At 39.5% G+C, this 14,314-nt stretch overlaps 1 protein-coding gene and 1 non-coding gene across 3 annotated transcripts in view; both read right to left on the minus strand.

Moving 5' to 3' along the window:
* Window positions 1-198: 198 nt before the first annotated feature.
* The window catches only part of smc1b (structural maintenance of chromosomes 1B), a 39,230-nt gene continuing 25,114 nt past the window's right edge, over window positions 199-14,314 (minus strand). The window contains exons 15-25 of one of the 2 annotated variants that reach the window (XM_062042854.1): window positions 13,215-13,321; window positions 13,005-13,146; window positions 12,716-12,861; window positions 9,097-9,244; window positions 8,261-8,359; window positions 7,942-8,095; window positions 5,987-6,141; window positions 5,731-5,882; window positions 5,099-5,168; window positions 751-864; window positions 199-678 (exon numbers count right to left, since the gene is read on the minus strand). In XM_062042854.1, the coding sequence (XP_061898838.1) occupies window positions 574-678; window positions 751-864; window positions 5,099-5,168; window positions 5,731-5,882; window positions 5,987-6,141; window positions 7,942-8,095; window positions 8,261-8,359; window positions 9,097-9,244; window positions 12,716-12,861; window positions 13,005-13,146; window positions 13,215-13,321 (1,392 nt within the window). In that variant the 3' untranslated portion in view covers window positions 199-573. Of the gene's footprint in view, window positions 679-750; window positions 865-5,098; window positions 5,169-5,730; window positions 5,883-5,986; window positions 6,142-7,941; window positions 8,096-8,260; window positions 8,360-9,090; window positions 9,245-12,715; window positions 12,862-13,004; window positions 13,147-13,214; window positions 13,322-14,314 lie in introns of both variants that reach the window. The other variant, XM_062042853.1, reaches the window with a different exon arrangement.
* trnar-acg (transfer RNA arginine (anticodon ACG)) lies at window positions 2,515-2,587 on the minus strand. Its single transcript has one exon. It is a non-coding gene; the product is annotated as a tRNA-Arg (tRNA).

The raw sequence follows: 14,314 nt of genomic DNA on the forward strand, positions 1-14,314 counted from the left end.
CTTATTGGTGCTTCAATAAATGAGCGACGAGGAGTAAAAACTTTTAACTTCCGCTAATTTGCAACTAAACAACGTTGGAAAGATATCGGACTGAGTTTAAGTTATAAAACGGAAAATCGCCTGCGCCCCCGTGAGGCCAAATGGAGATGAGACAATTAGAACACTTCAATGGTAACGATTTAATTAACGCGAATAAATGTTTACAGTCCATCTTCGATATAAACTCTTCAATTAAAACACATTAAATATAATAACTTATCAAAAGAACAGTATTATTGAGTTATTTTAACTAACATTTTAAAACGCCAACACAACACATATGAACATTAGCATTTGTAAATATGAAGCAATATGGAGAGCAAATAAGTATCATGGCGTCTGTAACTGTAAGACACTTTAAAATGTTACTGTTTTAGCTGAACGATTAATTCATGGAACATTTAGGAGCCTGCGAACAAAGCCAATCAATTTGGAAGTGTTTCTTCGAAGGAAACTCTCCAGTCTAACAGACTTGAGTGAAACAATGAACTCATTTGATGGCAAACATTTAGGAGCTCGAAAGGAAAGAATTCATTAAATTCCAGTCGGCTGTTCTCCGTTTGCTTCGTTGTCGTCCTCCGGCAGAGGGTAGGGTTGAAGGTCCAATGTCAGGATGCGACTGAAAGTCTGCTCATCAAACTGGAAAACAACACGACACTGCAGTCTTTATCCTTAACAAGTCACCGACTTACTTGGACAAGGTTTTCTTACATCGGAGTAAACTCCCAGCAGGCCGTCGGCCTTGTGGAAGAACTCCTCCTTCAGGGAGATGACGATGAACTGCATCTTCCGCATGATGGATTCCTCCTTGATGAACCTGGTCACCTGTGGGGAAGCGAAGGTCACACCTTAGGTAGCACCAAATATATACCGTATTTTTTGGACTATAAGGCGCACTTAAAATCCTTTCATTTTCTCAAAACTGCGCCTTATAACCCGGTGCGCCTAATGTACGGAATAATTTTGGTTGTGCTTACCGACCACGAAGCTATTTTATTTGGTACATGGTGAAATTATAAGTGTGACCAGTAGATGGCATACACACATAAGAGATAAGTGTAGACTGCAATATGATGGCAGTCACACATAAGAGATACGTGTAGACTGCGATATGACTCAAGTAAACAACACCAACATATTATATGTTCCATTGAAAATATAGAACATTACACACCTCAATCAAAAATCTATCAAAATGTTTTAGTGCGACTTTGGTAAGCTATAAAGCCGCACCGCTTGATGGATTGTACTGTGCTTCAGCATACGGCATACGAGTATTATTACTGTGTATGTATAAGGTAAGACATATTATCTGGCGTTTTGTTTCGCAATATTATGCAAAAGCAACTTTTCTTACCTTCTGGCTGATCTGTATAAGTCCTGAAAATTTGCGCGCATCCGCCTTTGTAGTTTGTGCCGACCCCATAGTCGATAAGCTTCTTCTTTTTCTCTATCTTCTTGTTATGGGACATTCATCCTCCGCTATTGCCATTTCTTATATTAAGTAGTGTAAAGTTCTTACTTATATCTGTCAGTAAACTCGCCATTAAAGCACTAAAACATACCGGTATAGTGAGTTTACATTATTCACCCAAGGAACTTTAGTTATTATGGAGTTCCGGTCAGACGTTTTTTCACGGGACACATTTCCGGCGTTGTTATTGCACTAGTGAGCCACGGATGAGGAGATGCTGCTCCGTTATTGATTTAAGTAAAGTCTGAATGTCATTAAAACGGTTAGCTCCATCTTTTGACACTTCTTCCACTCCCGTCCTTGGACGCCACACTGCTCCAACAAAGATGACGGCGAAAAGACGCTGCCAAAAGGTGAGCCACGCAAATAAGACCTGCCCACAAAACGGCACATCCTGAAGCGACTGTCAGAAAGCGACTTGAAGATGATCTGTAAAACATAATCTATGCAACATTTTGACCAAAGAACCACTATTACATGTTATGTAGACCACAAGGAAGTGTTTTCAATTTAGAAAAAAAAAGACCCCTTTAATGCGCCTTATAATCCAATGCGCCTTTCGTTTGAAAACAGACCTGACGAGACCTGCTCATCGGCAGTGCGCCTTATAATCCTGTGCGCCCTATGGTCCGGAAAATACAGTATATAAGGGGCGACTACATGAAAGTGTCTGAGGTTAGCATTAGTTAAAGTTAAAGTACCAATGATTGTCACACACATACACTAGGTGTGGTGAAATTTGTCCTCTGCATTTGATCCATCCCCTTGTTCAGCCCCTGGGAGGTGACGGGAGCAGTGGGCAGCAGCGGTGCCGCGCCCGGGAATCGTTTTTGGTGATTTAACCCACAATTCCAACCCTTGATGCTGAGTGCCAAGCAGGGAGGTAATGGGTCCCATTTTTATAGTCTTTGGTATGACTCGGCTGGGGTTTGTACTCACAACCTACTGATCTCAGGGCGGACACTCTAACCACTAGGCCACTGAGTAGGTAAAAAGTTTGCCGAGCTGGCCAGGAGTCGAACCTAGAATCTTCTGATCCGTAGTCAGACGCGTTATCCATTGCGCCACTAGCCCTCAACTGGCAGCCATCACAAGTAGCTGCCAAGTACAATATACGTATATATGTTCATAAGAAAATAGCTAGACACAAATTGTAGTGATTAAAGTTAAAGTACCAATGATTGTCACACACACACTAGGTGTGGTGAAATTTGTCCTCTGCATTTGACCCATCCCCTTGATCACCCCCTGGGAAGTGAGGGGAGCAGTACTGGGTGTCCCTCAAGTCTGTATTGTTTGTGTATGCGCTTATACTGCATATAATGAATACTTATTAAAACATATATACTTTTTGTTTAATTCATTCATTTGAACATATTGTATCTATGTTGTGTATGTAATATTTTTTATGACTTAATAAAAACAGAATTAAAATCATCATTTAATTTGCAAGTATTTGATAATCAACATAAAACAAAACAAAAAATAAATAAAATAATGTGTGTATTATGTGTTCAGACTAGTTCTTCTCAAATAGCGGTGTGGGCTCCTCCAGGGGGGCAGTTGTGTGCTTTATCAGTATTATGCATACTTGCCAACCCTCCCGTTTTTAGCGGGAGACTCCCGGTATTCAGCGCCCATCCCGATAACCTCCCGGCAGAAATTTTCTCCCGACAAACTCCCGCTATTCAGCCGGAGCTGGAGGCCACGCCCCCTCCAGCTCAATGCGGACCTGAGTGGGGACAGCCTGTTCTCACGTCCGCTTTCCCACAATATAAACAGCTTGCCTGCCCAATGACGTCATAACATCTACGGCTTTTAGAGAGTAGAGTGCACAGCTGCGCACACAAGGAGACAAAGCAGAAGAACGAGGAAGTTACAGACATGGCGACGCTGTCGACGAGCAAGATGAAGAAATACCCTTGCAAGTTCCAAAACGAATGGAAACAAGAATTTCAGTTCATCCAGGACAATTCGAAGGGGAAGGGGTATGTATGTTGCCTGTACATTATGTAGAACAGACTTCTCCATTGAACACGGGGGCCGAAATGATATCATTCATGAACGGAGAAGTTAAACAGGACAATGCTGCCATCTACTGGATAGCCTCCAGAACACTGAAATTCAAGTTTTTATTTTATTTATATGTATAATAAAATTAAAAAATATATATATAGCTAGAATTCACTGAAAGTCAAGTATTTCATACATATGTATATATATATGAAACACTTGAGTTGGTGAATTGTAGCTGTAAATATACTCTCCTCTTAACCACGCCTCCCCACCACCCCCGACCACGACCCCCCCTCCGATATCGGAGGTCTCAAGGTTGGCAAGTATGGTATCATGCAGTATCATGCTTTACACTGAAAATCAAAAAGCTGTGCACTACAAAACAAGCTCATTATAGCTATTTTTACTGACTTCGTCATTTTGATAAAAAAAAACCTACACAAATTGTTTTTTGTTTTGTAGGTTGAATTGTTTTATATATAGTAATGCTATATGTTAATGTTGCTGAACAATCCGAATTCATCATTATTTATTGAGGTTATTTAATTTTATTTTTTAGTATCAAACGGTTTTCTATGTTATAAATAATATAATTGTTTTCATTTCAGGCAAATTGATGCACTTTGAATCTTTTCTGTTACAGACTAAAGAACAACGTCAATAAAGTTATTCCTTGTTGTAAGTTGATTGATATATCTTTCGTTTTTGTTTTCTTTAAGGTTAATAGGGACACAATGAGGCGGCAAGGCTCTGATGGCAGCAACATGAGGATTCCTGGTTCGAGTCCAGCTTCTGCCATCCTCGTAATGGCCGTTGTGTCCTTGGGCAAGACACTTCGCCCACCTTGCTACCAGTGCCACTCACGCAGGCGAATAAATGTGTGGTGGTGGTCAGAGAGGCAGTAGCCGCAAATTGGCAGCTACGGCTACAAATGTAGCTTACTACCATCATCGTGTGAATGCGGATTTAATGAAAGAAGGCTTCTCAGTTTTCACTGTAAAGCCCTTTAAGTGTATGGAAAAGCGCTATAAAAATCTCATCCATTATCATTATGTTTAAAGTTATGCAGAGGTGGACTTATAACAATTTTAAAGAAAAATTATACTGTTGATAGTTGCGGTGGAGAGTGGGGATGGGGTGAAAAATTACAGAAAATAAATGAGAAGCACTGGTCTATACCAAGGGTGTCCAAAGTGTGGCCGCAGCTATTTTTTTACTGGCCCGCGGCCCATTCTTAAAGCTTCTTTAATAATTCTTATTATATTCTAAAAAAAAAAGGAATGAAAGAGCAAACTGGTGTAATGTAACAATAAAATGTTGAGGCTAAATACACAAAGCTGACATGTAGAATGTTACTTTTCTTAAAAAAAATCTAGAAATTGTATTGGTTTTGAAAATGGAAAAATACAAATCAAAATGCCACAGCTTTTGATTTTTCAGTATGCCACCCTCAGTGGAAAACATTTGGACAGCCCTGGTCTAGACTTAGCAGTGCAATTGAAGGAAGAAAAATATCAGGGCTGCTTTCAGACTTGACTCGCAAGAGGGCGCTGTTCTATACGATTTTACCTTCCCGATGTTGGAGTTGTCCAAGGCAGCGTCCACCTCATCCAACATTAAGAACGGAGCTGGTCTGAAACTGAGAAAAACATAAATAAAGGACGCAATAAACAGGGATCATCAAGTTAAAATTAGGGCTGCCAAAATTAACCGGCTAACTCATAATGCATTATTGGAAAAATGCAAAACACTTTCCACACTTATTCATGTTTGGCGCATTTTAGCTGCTTAATTTTTCTGATTGATTACAAAACTTTAAAGGAGGTCGTCACGGAAGTAAACGACATAGGAGTCAAACTTTCACATGCTCTTATTATTCAATTACATGAATTATATATCCATCCGTTTTCTACTGCTTGTCCCTTTCAGGGTCGCGGGGGGTGCTGGAGCCTATCTCAGCTGCATTCGGCCGGAAGGCGGGGTACACCCTGGACAAGTCGTCACCTCATCGCAGGGCCAACACAGATAGAAAGACAACATTCACACTCGCATTCACACACAAGGGCCAATTTAGTGTTGCCAATCAACCTATACAGGTATATCCATTATATTAATATAAACCCCTGTGTACATCATTGCACTCTAATAGTTAGATTTCTTCTTTAATTGATAGTACAATGTACAGTAGAGTGCAGTGTTACCTGTACACGGCAAACACCAGTGCCAAAGCAGCGATGGCTTTCTCCCCACCAGACAGATTCTCCATGGACATAAAACGCTTCCCAGGAGCCACGCAGCTGTAAGTGATCCCACCAAGGTACGGCTCGTCTGGATTTTCCGGGATCAGAATGGCCTGGAACGCATTTCATATCATCATCTTAGATATCATCACCTGCAGCATCTCAACTTTTGAATTTAAAAGGGCCTTCATAAAGGAACCCAAAGTAGTGGATTCACCTGGACGCCGCTGTTCTGGCATATTTTTTTGTAGATCTGGTCAATGACAACGGACACATGGTTGAAGCACTGGTTGAAAAGCTGTAAGCGTCGCATCTTGACTTGTTCAAACTCTTGGTTGCACTTCTTGACAACTCTGGCGGTGGTGTTTAAGGCTTTAGTCAGGGACAAAAACAATCAGCAATTATGTGTGGAACGGTACATGTATTCCTTAATCCTATTTTTCCGAACGGAAACTTGGGTACCCACACGGTAGCCGTAAATGTGAGATACAGTATATGAGGGACAGGATGTGTGCCTTGCCGTCATGTGTTTAGTCTGTAAACTAAAACATTGCAGAATAGTACTGTAGGGCAGTGGTCCCCAACCACCGGGCCGCGGCCCGGTACCGGTCCGTGGCCCGGTACCGGTCCGTGGATCGATTGGTACCGGGCCGCACAAGAAATTAAAAAAAGAAAAAGAATTTTTTTTTTTTTTTTAATTAAATCAAAATAAAAACACTAGATACACTTACAATAAGTGCACCAACCCAAAAAACCTCCGTTCCCCATTTACACTCATTCGCACAAAAGGGTTGTTTCTTTCTGTTATTAATATTTCTGGTTCCTACATTATATATCAATATAGGTCAATTAAGTCTGCAGGGATACAGTCTGTAAGCACGCATGATTGTATTTCTTAATGAAAAAAAATAAAAATAAAAATACATTATTTTATTTTTTTTTAAAAATCCCCCCCCCCATCCATTAAGTCTCCTGTTTGGGAACACTTGACCTTCCCGGTGAAACACATAAACAAAAACAAGTGGATAAGATGAAAGCAGTGTACTGTCATAGCTCAGTAAAGATGGGGACTTTAAACTTCAACCAAAGAAAGAAAATTCTCAAAATAAGACAATTATTCACACTCTTCAAACTCTTACTAATGCAATTGTCTGCATTCTCATACTTGACACTTTTTTAAATTTGGCATATTCTAACAATTACTAAGAAACAAATGATTAATTCATTATTATTAATATATACAAAATATATAAGTTCCTTTTTTATTGGAGTCATTTATTTAATACGTTTATTACATGCCCGCAGTTTGTAGTTTTGTAAATTTGAAAATCCTTAAAGTTGTTTCACAAAATCTAAGTAGTTTCACATTGTGTTCCCTTACTGTACCTAAAATGAACCAAACTGTGATTATAGAGTAAGTTACTGCCCTCGCTTTGATGCATCTCAATTGTTAAAAAGTGTTGGTCGGTTACACTAAATATGATTTTCATCCAGTGTTTGTCATTACCTGTATTGAGAGTGTGATAAATGAGGGGTTCTTAACTTTTTGGACCTCAGGGCTCAGCTTTTACATTACAGAAATTTAGTAATCTTCTTGGTTTTAATGGTATTCAATAATTATATCTGACCTACTCACAGTTTACAGCCTTGTAAAATGACATGAAAACATGTGTTAATCACAACGATTATTATAAAGGCTAAGTCAGGCTGATTTAAAAAAATAAATACTAATCAAATATACTGCAAAAGAAGGGACTCAAAAACAGATGTAAGTACAATTATGCAGTGCTAATATAAATAAAAAAATAAAAAAAGTATTATAAATAAAATAATATGTTTCCTAAATAAACTGTCAAAACATTATAGTGTAAATGAAAATACAGCTTCACCACTTTAGTCATAATTTTTGTGCTTAAGAAACTTCGCTATGACTTTAGCTGCAGACATCTTCTGTTTGTTTGATATTGTCACTGCTGCCACAAACAGTGGAAAAGTGTATTACCGCTCCAGCCCGTACGGATCACAGCTAAGAAAAACAGATAGTTTTTTTGCGGCCCCCTAGGGATTAAGAAACACTGGGATGAACAATAGTACATGGTCACTTGAGATACCTGCGCAATATGTTTGGGCTTCATTATCGTGAGAGCCAGAAGTGAAGTGAAGAGGAATTACCATCCGTCAGTCCCTGTAGCTTGTCTTTTAACTGCTTCATCTTTTCCACAGCTTTTAAATTGGGTGTGATGGTTTGATGCAGCTCTTCCTCTATGGAATATACAGACTCCCTCAATCTCTCTATCTTGGCATCCACCTCCTCGGCACGGACGTCCTGTGCACACACACACACACACACACACACACACACACACACACACACACACACACACACACACACACACACACACACACACACACACACACACACACACACACACACACACACGTTAAACCACTTGCTGGTCTTACCATCGTGGTAGATAGGGAGATGTGTCACCCTGATCTGGGCATCCAGGCAGGAGTAGTCGACAACAAGCTCAGCCTCTCTCTCAAAGATGTTCATTGTGACCGAGGTACCTTCAGATTCTGTGTCAAGCTGCCGAGAACCCAAAAAGAACCCCCCCAATATCAGCAATCGTGTAACCCAGGGGTGTCCAAACCTTTTGACTTGGGGGCCGCATTGGGCTAAAAAAATGTGGTCGAGGGCCGAAAGCCGACTGCATGTAAAGCAACTTATACATATATATTACATCAAGGGTCCCCAAACATAAAGCCCCCAGACAACATAGCTCCTAGGATCATTGGGACACGCAAACTCCTCTACCACGATAATATATATATAACAATTAGCTAGCTCAGTGGCCTTGTGGTTAGAGTGTCCGCCATGAGACTGGAAGATCGTAAGTTCAAACCCCGGCCGAGTCATACCAAAGACTATAAAAATGGGACCCATTGCCTCCCTGCTTGGCACTCAACATCAAGGGTTGCAATTGGGGGTTAAATCACCAAATTATTCCCGAGCGCGGCCACCGCTGCTGCTCACTGCTCCCCTCACCTCCCATGGGGTGAACATGGGGATGGGTCAAATGCAGAGGATAATTTTACCACACCCAGTGTGTGTGTGATTATCGTTGGGACTTTAACATTAACTTTATAATATGGCGACACAGTCGCAGCAATAAAACTGTCAGACATGAAAAAATAATTGGAAAACAACTCACAGGACGGAGTTTGGAGACCCCTAATGTGTAACAAGACATTAGCAGGAGAAGTTAAAATGCTTGATAGAGTCGCTTACGGTGGCAGACTTTTCAGATGTGTTTTTACCTGCACCTCACTGATTTCTTCCAGATTTCCTGACAGCATAGTTATTGACAGGTCATTGATCTTGCAGGCCAGCAGCAGGTTGTGGCGGGCTAATTGTTTTTGCTCCAAGCTGCTCTCCACACACATCACTTCTCCCTGACGTTTCACCAACCCTCTGGAGGCGAAGGAAGTTTCTTCTTAATAGAGCTAATCTTTGTGGTGTGGAAATGTGTGAAAGTATGCATAGACCACGAATATGGTGGCTTTAGTTTATGTGCAACAGAATGATGGAATGTCCAAACCTGATTTTCCCTTAGTTTTCCACAAATTATATTCATTTTCCACCATCAAGGTTCTGTAGCAGTAGGTGTGCACGATAATTATCAGGTCAATATGAGGAATTATGACATCATACCAATAAATCTGATACCACTATAAAATAGCTGCGATAACCGACAAAAAATAAAACGCTCCAATGAAGCGTGCTCGACGATATATTGACCTACAAATTATTGCTGATAAATTATATTATTGTCAACATTATTTTGAGACCAAATTATCTACTGATGAAATGATAATACATAATACTAATTCAAGTATACACTTTCAAACTCAATAAACGTAAAAGTATTTCTGTTTTTTTAACCATGTACGTTTGTAATTGGAATATAAACTTTTAAATATACAAGTTCAATAAAATAAACAACATAAAGGAAAAGGGGGTAGGGAACCCTCAAATATACAAAACCAAAACAATAAATACAATGTCGAAATAAAATTATTGTGACCAAAATTATCACAGTTAGCATTATTGTCGGGGTACTGTTGAATGTGTTCAAAAAGTACTTGTACACACACTAACATCTTATTATTACGGTACTGTTAAATGTGCTCAAAAGGTACTTATACACACACTAAAATCTTTTAACCAAGTTGTATTTTTATATTTAATAACTAAAGTAAATATCCACACAATATACTTGCTTAACAGAGGAAACATCAAATGTTGTTCTGGCTTTACAAGAGCCATATTTTTAGTTGTGTGTTTAAATATGTTTATCGTCTTCCATTTTACTTTGTAAAATTTTTAGAAGTTTTTTTTTAATCGACTGATCACTTACGGTTTATGTGACGTCACACGAGTTCACTTCCCGTTGAACGGACGTCCATCTGTTTAACACGACACTGTGGATTTTCTATGGGTCACTTTGTGCAAAGACAGCACAGCCTCTTTGTTTAATGTGAATACTGTATCTTAGTTGTTTGGACAGTAATGTCTTTATACAAGTTTAGATCAGGATGTTACGTTTCTAAATAGGGAAGATTGTAATGTCTCTTGTTTTCATGTTAGCATTTAAGCGAACTAGCAAGCTAACGCTAGTCGGTTTATAAGTTCATGAAAGTGCAGTTATCAATCCCGTTTTTTTGGTCATTTTAATTTAATTCGGTAATTGTAACCGCTGGGAGTTATACGGCGGTTACCATTACTACCGTTTATGTGCATGTCTTACAAACACTCACAGCTTCTGAACCAATGCAAAAAATTGACTGCTCTTGTAACCCGTATCAACACATGCATATAGCGATTAGCGATGCTGCAAAAGTTAGCAACTACATTTTCATTATCGTTCAGTTATTTGACTTATCGAATATCAGCCCAGGCCAAGGTGTGAGCAAACTAAGCGCTCCTTTTCTCCTTTGTGCATGCTGTAGACCAGTCACAAATTTCCTCTGAGCTCATTGTCAACAAAAATGGCGTCATATGTGTTGGACATTTTCATTGTTTCAGAGGAAGACGCGTATTTGCACCAAATATTCTGTAAATATTCCGCAAAGAGGTAAAAACCCATTAAGCTTCAACACATCACACCTTAACAGCCACCCTTAAATACCAGCATCGCTATGACTGTGAAAGACTCCTGAGACGCCTGCTGCTGAAGAAGCCGCCCAAAAAAGTGTGCACCAACTATAGTTAAATCTACATTGGCATTTTTTTTAAACGTAAATACGTTATCTGCAATTGTATCAGCTTGTATAAATATATGTTGTGCATCTGTACTAATCAATGCTAACAGCTAAAGTTAGTAGGAAAACTAGGAAAGATTTCGGACCGATACAATCGTGCTGTTCAGGTTTACAGCTATAAAACTGCATTAACATAACAACACAACAAAAAGTGTTCAAAATCTAAAATCATCTAAAAATCTAAATCATGGCTCAGGCTCCCTTTTAGAGGTTCGAAACCAGCTTTATAATATTTGAATACAAATTATAACAAATTATATATACCATATTTTGTATCTTGCAAACACACTACTCATTTAGTAGGGATTCACGATTCTCTGCCCCACAATATTTACATATCAGGTACAGATAAGATAGGCTCCAGCACCCCCCGCGACCCCGAACCGGACAAGCGGTAGAAAATGGATGGATGGATGGGTGGAGGGTACCGATAACACCCTGCTTCCCAAGATCAATAGCAATACCTCAATTAGATGTATCATTTTTAAAATTGAGATTCAAGTGCAGTTTGTACACACCTAGAGGTAAGAACGAGTCAAACAGAGATATGGTTTTGACAAAGTGTACCTGTTGATTTGTCTTGACTAGGGACGGGTACGGGTACTGTTCACATCTGAAAACCCAATTCCTACTACCTGGGTATCGATACCGGTACTCAACGGTACCAATTATCAGTACTTTTGTGTGTTAATAAATGTTAATTATGTGATAATAACAATTTATTTTTTAATGAAACATTTAAAAATGAGCTGATTATAATAACTGTGCTGTCCAGTTGTTATATCTTGTTTTCTTTTATCACGCGAGTCTCATTTTTAATGCAGTTGCACTTCCAAGACATTGGATGGCAGTACTGTATAGACTATAAATGGTACTGTATGTTGTAAACTAAGAAGTAGTTTTTTCCAGAAAGCTGACTGTGTTATATTGCGCCCGACAAAGTGTTTAAACTGTAAGTATTGTGCTTATTACAGACCAGCTGTTTGATTGTAACTTTCATCTTAGTTGTAGGTTTTTTTTTTAAACATGTTTGGAGATGTTGAAATCGCAACATAAAATCGCTAATGCTAATAGTAGTTTTCTTACCCCAACTCACAGCACAGTTTAGGTAATCTCGCCTCATTGGAGCAATTGTCTTTGTTTTTCAATGATATCAGTGTCATGTTCGGGTCACATAAGAGCGAGAGTCGTGTTCCCAAAATGCGGAAGGACAGGTAGGATGCAGTGCGTAGGGAAGAAGAGTCTTTTACTTATTTCTTTAAGCAAGTCAAAAAAAACAAAACAAGAGACGTGCCACTGGGAAGAGCGCGGGAGCCGCCACTGGGAAGCGCATGGGAGCCCAAGGCAAACACTTTGAATATTCTTAGCCTGGCATCAAAAAGCATGGACTTATGACGTAGCACTAAGCTAACATGAAACATAAACAATATTAGCAAACAACGAATGTAACTGCCAAAAGGCGAACAAAAAGGTCATGACAATCGGAATTTACGTATCAGTGTGACCATAATTCTCCATATTGTTTTGATATTTATCGCACACCTATATTATTTAGTTTAATTTAGGTATTTTAGTTATGGTATTTACAAAAGTGGCATCCATCACTAGTTATTTGTCTTACCTCTTAATCTCTTGGAGGCGCAGTATTTTCTCCTCCAGCTCAGATTTAAGGGTTGCTACTTGTCCCTTCTTTGCCAGCAGTTGGTTGTTCATCTCCTGTAGATTTTGGTCAACTTCTTTAACGGCCCCTAACAGCTTCTCCTCATCCTGAAAAGAGAGACTGAAGATCGGGCTAAACAATTTCAATAAAGCTACAGACTACAAGACGCGAACATATTTGATGACTTATGAGCATTTAAGAAGCAGGCTCAGGCTCCATTAAAAATATAATACAGTACATTCACGCTAACCTTCCTCCTCTCAGCAATGACACTTTCTTCCTTGTCGATGGACGTCTGCGTTTCACCAAGTTTCTTCTTTTGCTTCTCGAGTTGCTCTCGTTCATACTCCAGCTTGACATTCAAGCGTGTTAACTGGCTCTCAAACTCCAAGCTGAAAGTATCACAGTGCAGTATCATGTTGACTCCGCGACTGACTAAGCCTGACAAGCCTTTTTGTACCGCTTCATGTCGTGCTCGTCCTGCCGTTTTAATTGCTCCTGCTCAAACACTCTGATGTTGTCCACACCGATGTCCGCACAGAAGTCCGAAAACACTGAGTCTTCTGTCTAAGTGAGCAAAACATCCACACTCAGTACGTTTCCATGCGCTAAATTAGTCTGATTTCTCAAATAATTTGGTTTCTTTAATTTTCACAGAAGGCCCAGTTTCCATGCTCTATCTCTAATGCCATTTGCTGTGTGCCTTTTGTACATTGTGGTAATTTCAGATTATTTAGCTATGTGGGAATATAAATACAAAACCCAAAACCAGTGAAGTTGGCACGTTGTGTAAATCGTAAATAAAAACAGAATACAATGATTTGCAAATCTTTTTCAACTTATATTCAATTGAATAGACTGCAAAGACAAGACACTTACGTTCAAACTGGAAAACGTTGTTATTTTTTGCAAATATTAGCTCATTTGGAATTTGAGGCCTGCAACATGTTTCAAAAAAGATGGCACAAGTGGCAAAAAAGACTGAGAAAGTTGAGGAATGCTCATCAATCACTTATTTGGAACATCCCACGGGTGAACAGGCTAATTAGGAACAGGTGGGTGCCATGATTGGGAATAAAAGCAGCTTCCATGAAATGCTCAGTCATTCACAAACAAGGATGGGGTGAGGGTCACCACTTTGTGAACAAATGCATGAGCAAATTGTCCAACAGTTTAAGAACAACATTTCTCAATGAGCTATTGCAAGGAATTTAGGGATTTCACCATCTACGGTCCGTAATATCATCAAAAGGTTCAGAGAATCTGGAGAAATCACTGCACGCAAGCAGCAAGGCCGTGACCTTTGATCCCTCAGATGGTACTGCATCAAAAACTGACATCAGTGTGTAAATGATATCACCACATGGGCTTAGGAACACTTCAGAAAACCACTGTCATCAACTACAGTTCGTCGCTACATCTGCAAGTGCAAGTTAAAACTCTACCATGCAAAGCAAAAGCCATTTATCAACAACACCCAGAAACGTCGCCGGCTTCGCTGGGCCCAAACTCATCTAAGATGGACTGATGCAAAGTGGAAAAGTGTTCTGTGGTCTGTCG

Source organism: Entelurus aequoreus, linkage group LG03 (genome assembly GCF_033978785.1).
Source record: "Entelurus aequoreus isolate RoL-2023_Sb linkage group LG03, RoL_Eaeq_v1.1, whole genome shotgun sequence".
Taxonomy (NCBI): domain Eukaryota; kingdom Metazoa; phylum Chordata; class Actinopteri; order Syngnathiformes; family Syngnathidae; genus Entelurus; species Entelurus aequoreus.